The sequence below is a fragment of the Suncus etruscus genome, chromosome 15, assembly GCF_024139225.1.
Source record: "Suncus etruscus isolate mSunEtr1 chromosome 15, mSunEtr1.pri.cur, whole genome shotgun sequence".
Lineage (NCBI taxonomy): Eukaryota > Metazoa > Chordata > Mammalia > Eulipotyphla > Soricidae > Suncus > Suncus etruscus.
Window position 1 is genome coordinate 15,115,110 of NC_064862.1, and position 12,747 is coordinate 15,127,856.

Genomic DNA, 12,747 nt, shown 5'->3' on the forward strand with positions numbered 1-12,747 from the left:
GCCGCTTACAAGGCAAACACCCTATCACTGTGCTATCTCTCGGGCCCCTTTTAAGGTATTTTGTATTACTTTTTGGTTTTTACACCTGGCAGCACTCAGGGGTTACTCCTGGCTCTATGCTCAGATATTGCTCCTGGCAGGCTAGGGTAACCATATGGGGTGCCGGGATTTGAACCACTGTCCTTCTGCATGCAAGGCATCGCCCTACCTCCACACTATCTCTCTGGCCCCTTGTAAGGCATTTTAAAGAAAATAAAATTTACCTGTAATTTGTCACATTAAAGAAACCCCATGTGTTTGCACTCCAAATTTTATCTTTTTAATTAAAAAAAAAAGAAAAACAATACAGAAAATAAAAAGTGATAGTCACATTTAACATTAAGAGGAGAAAACAAGAGTACCTTTCAATATTTCAAATATGATTCAGTTATTAGGTTTCTTGGAATTCTTCAACTTAAACAACAACACATGAAATGGCTCCAATGGTTGGAGCCCTGGTATCATAAAATCTCATCATTGGAAACAAATCTGGAGATTTACTTGAGAGTAAGAGCTTTTGAACACTGCTGGATATGACTCAGAACTATTTTCCACCCCAACAACATAACTGAGAATATTCAGTAATGTATGTGTTAAGGACTGTCCCTTGAAAACCCATAGGGTAAAGCCCCAATCTTTATATTTGTATAGGTCTTTAAATGAGCAAATGCCTGGCAGTGCTAACAGACTTGTAAGATGAAGGGACACCAGATGCAAACACACAGAGAATGCTACGTGAGGACACAGAAGCAGCAGCCCCTACTTATAAACTAAAAGAGCCTTTAGGAATAGCCAATCCTGAAGACCTGATTTCAGGCTGCCCCAACCTCCCTGCTTTAAGGCATTTAAATGTGTGGAATTTTGTCACTATAACCCTTGCCCCAGCTTATAAGAAAATCCTGAAATTTTAAAAGTGACCATGATTTACAAACTTACTTAGTTGAGGTTTAGGCTGATAATGTTCCAGCACTAACCCTACCACCAGTGGTGACCTCCCTCCCTCCCACCCGAGTCAGCCTCCTTGACAGGCATGTTTCTAAGTTTGGCTGTTGTAGTTTGGATTTCATGCTTACAGAGCTTGTTGCTGGCTGATTGGGATATTCATATATCCTCCTAGCTTTTAAAACAAGTAGCAGCAAATTACTTATGAGCAACAAAATATTAGGAAATTTTATTATTATAAATACCCACTATAAAAACTTCATTTTATTTTTCTCATTCAAAATGAAATACATGAGGCTGAAATGATGGGTCAGTTAGGTGTTTGCCTTGCACTTGGCCAACAAGGGTTTGATCCACAGCATCCCATAGAGGTCCCAAAGTCCTGCCAGGAGTGAACCCTGAGTGCAGAGCCATAAGTCAGGTCTGAACACAGTGAAGGGAGTCTCAAACATGTAAGAAAAAGCAAAGAAATATGAACTGGATTCTGTAGAAACTCATTACGTAATTCTTTGCTGTTGAAATGAAGTACCATCTCTCACTGCAATACATAACTGATTCTAGAGAGTATTTTAATAAAGGGAGTATCAGCTATATGGGACAGTGGAAGGAAAACTGGAACAACTACTGATTAATAATTCAAATGCTTCCTTTTAAGTAATGGAACAAATAACAATGTCATAAAATTCAGGTGAACAAATACATCTTTTTGGACTACCCATATGTCTTCCCTGGGATTTCATTATTTGATATGTAAAGAGGTACTAAAGTAGATGATTTATGAATTCTTCTAGTCATGATGTATTTCTCCTTTTCCTGTTGCAGTATTTTAATTATTTCTCTCTCCCTCTTTTTTATTTTTTTTTGGTTTTTGGGCCACACCCGGCAGTGCTCAGGGGTTACTCCTGGCGGGCCCGGAGAGATAGCACAGCGGTGTTTGCCTTGCAAGCAGCCGATCCAGGAACAAAGGTGGTTGGTTTGAATCCCGGTGTCCCATATGGTCCCCCGTGCCTGCCAGGAGCTATTTCTGAGCAGACAGCCAGGAATAACCCCTGAGCACTGCCGGGTGTGGCCCAAAATCCAAAAAAAAAAAAAAAAAGAAAGAAAGAAAGAAATAGCTCCTGGCAGGCACGGGGGACCATATGGGACACCGGGATTCGAACCAACCACCTTAGGCCCTGATTCGGCTGCTTGCAAGGCAAGCACCGCTGTGCTATCCCTCCAGGCCCAATATCTTAATTATTTCTATTAAAATTTCTTAGATATGATTATTTGGTAATTACAACTATCCATTGTATCTCAGAGATGACTTTGTCACAAGACAAATTTAAACAAGAAGTAATCTTTAGCCATAAGATTAGATGCTTTCAATAAGAATGAAATAAAAAATAACTTCTAAAATCCAGTAATTTATTTATTTATTTTTAAACTTATTTATTATTTTATTGATTGATTCATTTTGGGGCCACACTTTGAGGCCCAAAGGGGCTACTCCTATCTGGCTTTGCACTCAGAAATTGCCTCTGGCAGGGGCAGGGATGGGATAATATGGGATGCCAGGAATCAAACTGGGACCCTCCAGTTGAATGCCCTACGGCTGAGCTCCCTCAGGCCCCATAAAATCCAGTAATTTATTATACCCTTTACTGATTAAAATGCAACTTTCTCATAGCTGCATGAGATCAAGGTCTTTTTTTAAAATTTGTTTATTACACTGTATGCTATTGGCTTACACATGCTTTGTCTATAATAAATTAAGCACACACAAACAGTTCACTAGAAAAGCAGACTGATAAGTGAAGTATTATCATTATTCTACTACCAAATATCCCTACAGCAGAGTTTAAAATGTCAAACAGGGGAGGAAAATATGGTTAGATTTATTTAAAGCTTATATGCCTTAGTATATAATAGCAATTCACTGAAGCATAAAGTATGAAAGAAATTTTACAGTATATATTAAAAAAAGGTAATTACCTCTTCTTCAAGTTTGCTATCTCTCAATGTAGGAGGTATCCCTGGGTGCTTGGCTGCCAACAATTCCATCAAATTATGGGTAGCGTGAAGTTTCTACAAAACAAAAAATAATTAAGAATAATTATCTAGAGAGAGAAAGATGCAGAATGGTCTCACCCATCTATGTGTTTTAAGAAAAATGAAAGACATTCTTGCAATAATAACTTTCAGACACAAAAGAGAAAAGAGCTGGAAGTTATAGCTCACTACATGAAGCTTACCACAAACAGGGAGGAGTTTAGTTAGAGAAATAACTACATTTTGAACTATCCTAATAATGAGAATGTACGAGGGAAATAGAAAGCCTGTCTAGAGTACAGGCGGGGGTTGGGTGGGGAGGAGGGAGATTTGGGAAATTGGTGATGGGAGTTGCACTGGTGATGGATGGTGTTCTTTACATGACTGAAACCCAAACACAATCATGTATGTAATAAAGTTGTTTAAATTTAAAGAAAAAAGAACAATTATCTTAATCAAGACTCAAAAGGTGGGCCTCTAATATAACCTATAGCTACTAACAACACATTAAGATCATATTCCTTTATAACAATTTGATTGTCAACAATTTCTGGAGAAAAGCAAAGTTAGTTTCCTACATCTTAACTCAAATGCTATGAATTTTCTTCAACTAAAACTAGAGTATTATGAAGCATGTATAAAGAACAGTTTATAAAGTTTGTTAAAATATCATAGAATTTCATCTACTGAAATAATCTGTAATACATCTTTACATTAACATGAATACTCCTATGTAGGGAGTCTAAAATGCTTTATGCCAATTAAATCTAGAAAAATAAAAAGGCTGACTAAAATTTTTCCCTAGAAACTGAATATGAATGCATCTAGTAAGTATATTCTGATCTGAAAAAGAATGAGAAGCTGGGAGATATATAAAGTGGCAGAGTGCATGCCTAGTGTCTGCAAGGCAAGTTCTGTTTCTCAGGTGGAGCTACCGGGAATAGTCCTGGGTCCCTGAATATTGCTCAATGTAGACCCTAAGGATAAATACATTTAAAAAAACCTAAAACCTGAATTTATTTTAACTGAAAGCCTAAAAAGTGGAGGAGGTGGAAAAGACAGCAAACAAAAAAAGTAAAAACTTCTCACTGTAATGTGCCTAAAGAAGGAAGGCTCTTTCTTTGGAACTCTTAAAAACTATAGTAAGAAATATTTTAGAAGTAATTCTTTTGTCTTTGAGCAAGCACTACATGCTATGCTTAGGATTTATCTGGTTTTGTGCTCAAAAATCACTTCTGGCAGTGCTCAGGGGAATATATGTAGTGCAGGAGAATACACCCAGATCAGATATATGCAAACCAAGTACTGTATCTGTATCTCAGACTCAAAAGAAATTTTCAAAAATTTTTCATTTTGAGCTCCAACGCAATGTTAAAGGGGATTGGGAACAACTCCTTGTGGTGACAAATAGCCTGAAAGTTGAGTATTTGGGCTTGGGTTCAGTGCTATGTTGAACTGGGTGGAGATGGGTGTGGCTTCCCCAACCAGATATCAAAAGATACTATTTTCCTACCTCCACAGAGCTTCCTTAGAGAACATGCTGTCAGTGACATAGCAAAGGCACATCTCCAGACTACAAAAGGGGCCATGGTAAAGCAGTGTAGAACCCCCACCAAGGACAAACCTGAAGGCCAATCAGTACTAAGTCCCTATATGATCTCTGAAGCGAACTTCAGTGAAAATGCCTCGGTTGTTCAAGGAGCTCAAATAAACAATGGAACAGACTGCCAATAAAATACAAGATGATATGAGAGAAAAAAGAACAATAAAAACAGAAATAGCAGAAGTAAAAAATATTGGTAGTAGGTGAAATGAAAAACTCACTGGAAGATCACTACAGCAGAGTAACAGCTATGGGGAAAGAATCAGTGACCACAAAGATGAAGTGCAGGTAAACTCCTGACAACAAAAAGTAAATTTTAAAATGTCTCAAAATAAACAAACAGATGACAAGAGAACTTTGAGACAAATTCAAGAGAAATAACAGAAGAATCATTGGGGTCTCAGAGACCCAGGAAGACAACCTCTATGAAGAAGCAACAGTCAAAGATATAATGGCTTGAGTTTCCCAGTTCTCAGAGTTGAATAGCACATGCACCCATATATTGGAGTCCAAAGAGTAGCAGAAAAAAGAGACCCAAATAAAAGTACTCAAGAACCTAAGACATCCTAGTCAGAATGTTGAAAATCACAAAGATCGAATACTGAAAGCAGTAAGATCATACAGTAAGAAGGAAAGGACATACAAAGGAGCATCCTTAAGACTTAAAATAGGTCTTTCCAGGCCGGAGTTGTGGATAAAGCTGACTCTGCTGGGCCCCTTAAGCATCACAGACATTTTGAGGCTTTCCCTGGCTTGCTTCAACTTGGGAACTTTGATCTTCTCTGGCATTCAATTCCCTGAGGCTTGCCTCAGCTGAGGTGTGTCTTTCCTGCCAGAGTTGCAGATAAAGCTGACTCTACTGGCCCTTTAAGCCCACCTCTTAAGGGGTCAAAGCAGAAGAGCTCTCAGCTTCCCTTTGCAGCCTAGCACTCCCCCATGCCAATGAATACCACCACAACACATAGAAAAACCCACAACACAAGTGTGACAATAGGGAAACTAAACAGACTAACATCAGGCATAGAGAATGAAGATGGCAACTGATGACCTAACAATGGCCAACCACCATATCTTTCAGATATGGAGTTTAGAGAAGAAATATAGAGGATGTTAACAGAACTCAAAGAAAGTAGAGAACAGAACAATAATAAGAATCAAGAGAATATGAAGATAGAAATCAGAAAATTCCAAACTGAAATATCAGGTCAAATAACAGGTCTGAAAAACTCAGTAGACGAATTGAAGAACAAAATGGATGAGCTTTCCCACAGGTTAACAGCAGCTGAGGATAGAATTAGTGCACTGGAAGATGAGATGCATAACAACTCCATACAGCAGAAGAGATTGGAAAGAAGCCTTAAAGCAAATGATCAGGCAATGGAAAAAATACTCAAAGAATATGAACAGATAAAAATAGAAGTCTTTGATAAGCTCAACAGAAACAACTTAAGAAACATTGGAGTCCCAGAGACCCAAGAAAATCTCCAGGAAGAATCAATGGTCAAGAACATCATCACAGAGAAACTACCAGAGCTAAAGAATACATGTGACCAAATCCTGCATGCCCGAAGAGTACCAGCTAAAAGAGACCCCAGGAAAAACACCCCAAGACACATCCTAGTCACAATGATGAATCTCACAGATAGAATACTGAAAGCAGCAAGATCAAAAAGAAAAATTACATTCAAGGGAGCATCCTTGAGATTTACAGCAGACCTATCACCAGAAACATTCAAGGCCAAAAGGCAGTGGTGGGATATAATGACAAAACTCAATGAAATAAATGCTTCGACTAGAACACTGCAACCAGCAAAACTCACTTTCAGGATTGAATGAAGTATAGATGGCTTCACAGATAAACAGCTCAAAAACTTTTCAGACTCAAAACCAGCCTTAAAAAGAAAAACTGAAAGATCTACTTTAAAGACAAGACAGACCAACAAACACACCAAACTTCTACACAAAGATGGCAATAAATCCCATGACAATTATCTCTCTCAAAGTCAATGGACTAAATGCACACGTTAAGAGGCACAGAGTGGCGAAATAGATCAAAAAACTGAATCCAACCTTCTGCTGCTCCAAGAAATAAGAGAGGATACGCGGAAATGGAAACACATACCCTGCTCATGGATTGGCAGGATCAACATAAAAATGGCAATACTTCCAAAAGCATTGTACAGATTTAACGCATTTCCTCTAAAGATACCCAATCTTCAAAGAAGTGGATCAAACACATCTAAAATTCATTTGGAACAATAAACACCCTCGAATAGCTAAAGCACTCCTTGGGAAAAAGAATATGGGAGGCATTACTTTCCCCAATTTTAAGCTGTATTACAAAGCAATAGTTATGAAAACAGCATGGTATTGGAATAAAGACAGACCCTCAGATCAGTGGAATAGGCTTGAGTACTCAGAGAGGGTTCCCAAGACATATAACCACCTAGTTTTTGGTAAAGGAGCAAGAAATCCAAAATGGAGCAAGGAAAGCCTCTTCAACAAGTGGTGTCGGCACAACTGGTTAGCCACTTGCAAAAAAGCGAACTCAGACCCCCAGTTAACACCATGTACGAAGGTAAAATCCAAATGGATTAAAGACCTTGATATCAGATCTGAAACTATAAGGTATATAAAACAACATGTAGGTAAAACACTCCATGACATTAAGACTAAAGGCATCTTTAAGGAGGAAACAGCACTCTCCAAACAAGTGGAAGCAGAGATAAACAGATGAGACTTATTAAGCTGAGAAGCTTCTGCACCTCAAAGGAGATAGTGCCCAGAATACAAAAGCCACCCACTGAGTGGGAGGAATTATTCACCCAATACCCATCAGATTAAGGACTAATATCCAAAATACCACAAGGTATTGACAGAACTATACAAGAAAAAACATCTAAACTCATCAAAAAATGGGGAGAAGAAATGAACAGACACTTTGTAAAAGAAGAAATGCAAATGGCCAAAAGGCACATGAAAAAAAGCTCCACATCACTAATCATCAGGGAGATGCAAATCAAACCATTGAGATTAGTACACATCACAAAGAAGGAAAACAAGCAGTGCTGGTGGGGATGTGGAGAGAAAGGAACTCTTTTTCACTGCTGGTAGGAATGCTGTCTAGTCCAACCTTTATGAAAAGCGATCTGGAGATTCCTCTCCACAAACTGGAAATTGAGCTCCCATACGATCCAGCTATACCATTCCAGGAATATACCTGAGGAACACAAAAATACAATACAAAAATCCCTTCCTCATACCTATATTCACTGCAGCGCTATTTACACTAGCCAGACGCTGGAAACAACCAAGATGCCCTTCAACAGATGAGTGGCTAAAGAAACTGTGGTACATATACAAAATGGAATACTATGCAGCCTTCAGGAGAGATGAAGTCATGAAATTTTCCTATACATGGATGTACATGGTATCTATTATGCTGAGTGAAATAAGTCAGAGGGAGAAAGACACAGAATAGTTTCACTCATCTATGGGTTTTAAGAAAAATGAAAGACATTTTTAGCAGTATCTCAGAGACAAGAGAGATGAGGGCTCGTAGGTGCAGCTGATGACATGAAGCTCACCATAGTGATGAGTGCAGTTAGAGAAATAACTACACTGAAAACTATCATTAACAATGTGAATGAATGAGGGAAGTAGAAAGCCTATCTCGAGTACAGGTGTGGGTGGGGTGGGGAGGAGGGAGATCTGGAAAATTGGTGGTGAGAATCTTGCATTGCTGAAGGGGGGTGTTCTTTACATGACTGTAATCATACAACTAGAATCATATTTGTAACCACGGTGTTTAAATAAAGATAACTTAACAATTAAAAAAAAAGACTTAAAATAAATCCACCAAAGGAAACTATCTGCATACATAAATATGGTGGGATATAGTGAAAAAACTCAGTGAAATGAACGCCTCATCAAGAATACTTTACTCAGGGCCAGAGAAAGAGAGCACAGCTGTCAAGGCATTTACCTTGAACATGGCCAACATAGGCAAAACACTTCATGACACTAAAAATAAAGGCATCTTTAAGGAGGAAACACCACTCTCCAAGAGACTCAAGAATAATAATCCCTCAATTTACCATTTTATCCCAAGAGAACAGAGTGGCTAATCTGGCAGAAAAAGGCAAGAAACACTGCCGGACACAAGGAATAATCTGTGAGCACTGAGCCAAGACTTAAGTATTGAACATTTCCAGACCGCCTACACACAACCAACAAAACCAAGAAGGATAGAATAAAATAGCAAACAGAACATGTACTTAAACTCTTTAGAGTTCTTACTTGAAGTGAATCAGTTTTGAGTTTTTCTTTGTGTTCCTCAGATGAACGCAGTACTTCTCGGTACAGTTCTGCAGCCAAGACAAACTCATCTAAAAATTAGAACAAATTTGAATAAATTCTCAATTCTATAATCTTACAATTATATCTATAATCTAATATGTATAATATTATATCTATAACCTATGTTTATAACTATAGATACCAATAAACTATCAATATCTATAATCTAAGAATTTCTACTCAAAAATAGAAAACAAGGAAACTATTTTTGTTTCTTGTTTTGGCTTTTGGGTCACATCTAGCTGTGCTTAGAGCTTACCATAGGTTCTGTACACAGACATCTTTTCCTGAAGGGCTGAGGACCCCATATGTGGTGCTGGATATCACCCAACATTGACTTTGTTAATGCAAGGCAAGCTTTCTAGCCACTCTATTATCTCTCTGGCCCCAATAGTAAAACTACTCTATATAGAAGTTGGATTTGAAATGATAGTCCCAGTTAAAATAAAACTAAGTGTTCCTTTTTATTAATTCCACAAAATAGAATACAATGAATACATTTATAACAAGCTAAGATTACACTGAAAAAAAAATGTGGACTTAAAATATACTTTTCTTATAAGGTATTGTTTTTGGTATTAAGCAAAAAATGTGTAATAACAATCTTTTCAAAATCTTTTGGATTCATTTTATAAACCAGCTGGGATTTATGCTATCCTAGTTGCTCAAAGAATTTAAGAAATAAAAATTATGACATAGATGGGCAAACTATGACTACAGATAATATCTGATTCTCTGTTTTTTACATAAAGAACTTGTTTTACTATTGGAAATAATTTTAAAAATTCTAGACAATAGTTTGTGTTGTGAAAATGAACTTCAAGATCTTAAATAAAAGCTTTACTAGAGCTCATCTATACTCATTTATGCATTGAAATCAGAGCTGAGCAGTTATAACAGATCTTTAGCTCACAAAGTTTAGCATATTTATGATTTGATTTCTTAGAAAAAAGTATGACGACTTAATTGAAAAGAGATGTTCACACAACAGTGCTCAGGGAAGCATGAGGTGCTAGGAATTTTTTTTTGGTTTTTTTTTGGGCCACACCCAGCAGTGCTCAGGGGTTACTCCTGGCTGTCTGCTCAGAAATAGCTCCTGGCAGGCACGGGGGGGCCATATGGGACACCGGGATTCGAACCAACCATCTTTGGTCCTGGATGCTATCTCTCTGGCCCGGTGCTAGGAATTTTATCTGGGCTTCCTGAATGCAAAGCTCTGCCCACTGAGCTATCAACTGAGCCTGAGAAACAATTTTTTTTTTTTTACAGTCTAAATAAGACGACTTACTTGCTGCCTGAGAAATACCTATAATAGGTAAACTTATAAATTCAATTAAAAGTAAAATCGCTTGGTGGGAAAATCATTAAGTACTAAACCAATATGAAAACGTCTGAGCCAGAGCTAGAACAAGCATCTTGCACTTGGCTGGCAAGACCTAGTTCAAATTCCTCACATCACATATGATCCCCAGTACATATGACCCTAAGCAAAGAGCGAGGAATAATTTTTGAACATGGCAGAGTGAGGCCCTAACTGTGCTATCCTCCCCTTCCCACTTGCCAAATTTTTTTGCGTTTCAGACAACTAATTTTATTATCTATATTTGCATTTTAAAGCTTCTAATTAGTCGTTATACTACATTTTGGGCTTTATTCATAGCTTATTTTAGGTTTTTGAGTCACACCCAGCGGTGCTCAGGGGTTACTCCTGGCTCTACGCTCAGAAATCACTCCTGGCAGGCATATATAAGATGCCCGGATTCAAAACACCATTGGTCTTGAGTTGGCTGCTTGCAAGGCAAATGCCCTACCACTGTGCTATCTCTCTGGTCCCTGAATTTTCCTTTTTAACTTTGCAAATTTTTTTGTTCAGTAGGGCAATTTGTCAGCACTATTTTGGGGGGCAAAAGAGAGTCAGAGTTTATTACTAGCTCTACTCAGGGACCACTCTCGGCAGTGCTTGAGGGGACTGTTCAAGCAGGTTCTGGCTAAATGGAAAGCCAGTGTCCTAACCCCTGTATCTATCTCTGGCTTTAGAACTGACATTACATCCATGTGTTAAAATGTGTATAATAAAATCTGCTATTCAACTATCTTTAAATTCAGCAGCATTAAGTATGTTTACACTTACATCCACCATCTATCCATTTCTGGGGGAAGGAACACCCAGCAGTGCTCAGGGGTTATTCATCTGGCTCTGCATGTAGGAATCACTCCTGTGGTTCTTGGGAGGACAATATGCGATGCTGGACTGAACCCAGATTGGCCGCATGCAAGGCAAGAGCCTTACCAATTCTCTCTGGATCTCAAAAACTAAACTTTTATGAGTACTTTACATTCTAGTCATTTTATTCATTTTTATAATGGAGAATATTTTCATAATAAAGTCATCACAATGAACTAAGTGTTTTTAGGGTAGAGACTTTTTTTGGGGGGGATCACACCTGGTGATGCTCAGGGGTTACTCCTGGCTCTATGTTCAGAAATCGCTCCTGGTAGGCTCAGGGGACCATATAGGATGCTGGGATTCGAACCACCGACCTTCTGCATGAAAGTTAAACGCCTTACCTCCATACTATCTCCCTGGCCCCTAGGATAGAGATTATTAAAAGTTTTTAAAAGACACAAATTATTATTTATACCAGATGATAACTGATTTATTAATAATTCTCATTTCATAACTATACTAATTTTTAAAGGAAGTACAATGATTAAAATGTAATACAGGGACCAGAGATAGAATAGTAGGTATGGCACTTGCCTTGCATGTTGCTGACCCAGGCTCAATCCCTGGCATCTCATAAGATTCCCTGAACATGGGGCTAGCGAGGTGGCACTACAGGTAAGGTGTCTTCCTTGCAAGCGCTATCCAAGGAAGAACCGCGGTCCCCCCAAGCCAGGGGCAATTTCTGAGCGCTTAGCCAGGAGTAACCCCTGAGCATCACATAGGTGTGGCCCAAAAAACCAAAAAAAAAAAAAAGATTCCCTGTATATGCTAAGAGTGATTCCTGAGGGTACAGCCAGGAATAACCCTTGAACACAATCACCAAAAAATAAAAACAAAAAGTAACACAAGTAGTTGAGTTTATTCACAATACCTATTTTTAGGGTATGAACACTACTTCTATTGAAGATACGAAATACACATATTTAACAAGTTTTAAAATCTAAATTAGATTTAGAAATACCCTTTCTTTGCCACTTGATGGCACTAAAAAGTAAATAAAAAGCATTGGATTTGATATTGCCAAGCTAAATTCTAAAAATATGAGAAAAGACAATGTTCAAATTGAAATAATGTATCTTAAATATCATAATCAAAAAACCTTAGCATAAGCAACATACATCATAAGTACATATAACGAAGCAGTTCTTGTTTTGAAATTTATTTTACTTCTCTTTTAGAAGTCAGATTATCACTCATTTTTGATCGTTTAAATTATATATTTATGTATGTAATTAAAGTCAGTCATTTTTATTCTCAAAAAACTATGAAGGATATTTAGTAAAAATCACCTGACATTTTTTAGTGAAGGAGCCAACTCCTTCACTAATGTGATTCACTAACAAGACTGAAAGTGATCTAATCAATAACCTCTCCTTCCTTCCCATCTCTGAGTAACTATTTACATGGATAAAAAGATTACAAAGAAAAAAATCAAGTGAGGAAATTCATGCACAGTTAAAGCTTCTGAATCATGACAAGCAGAGAAAGATGAATGCAGTTTTGAAATCTAAAATTCATTTTTATTATTGTGGAAATCTATAATTTA

At 37.7% G+C, this 12,747-nt stretch overlaps 1 protein-coding gene across 1 annotated transcript in view; it reads right to left on the reverse strand.

Moving 5' to 3' along the window:
- The window catches only part of SHPRH (SNF2 histone linker PHD RING helicase), a 101,186-nt gene that overhangs the window by 45,265 nt on the left and 43,174 nt on the right, over positions 1-12,747 (reverse strand). The window contains exons 15-16 of the mRNA XM_049789312.1: positions 8,915-9,003; positions 2,956-3,048 (exon numbers count right to left, since the gene is read on the reverse strand). Coding sequence (XP_049645269.1) covers positions 2,956-3,048; positions 8,915-9,003 — 182 coding nt within the window. The remainder of the gene's footprint in view (positions 1-2,955; positions 3,049-8,914; positions 9,004-12,747) is intronic.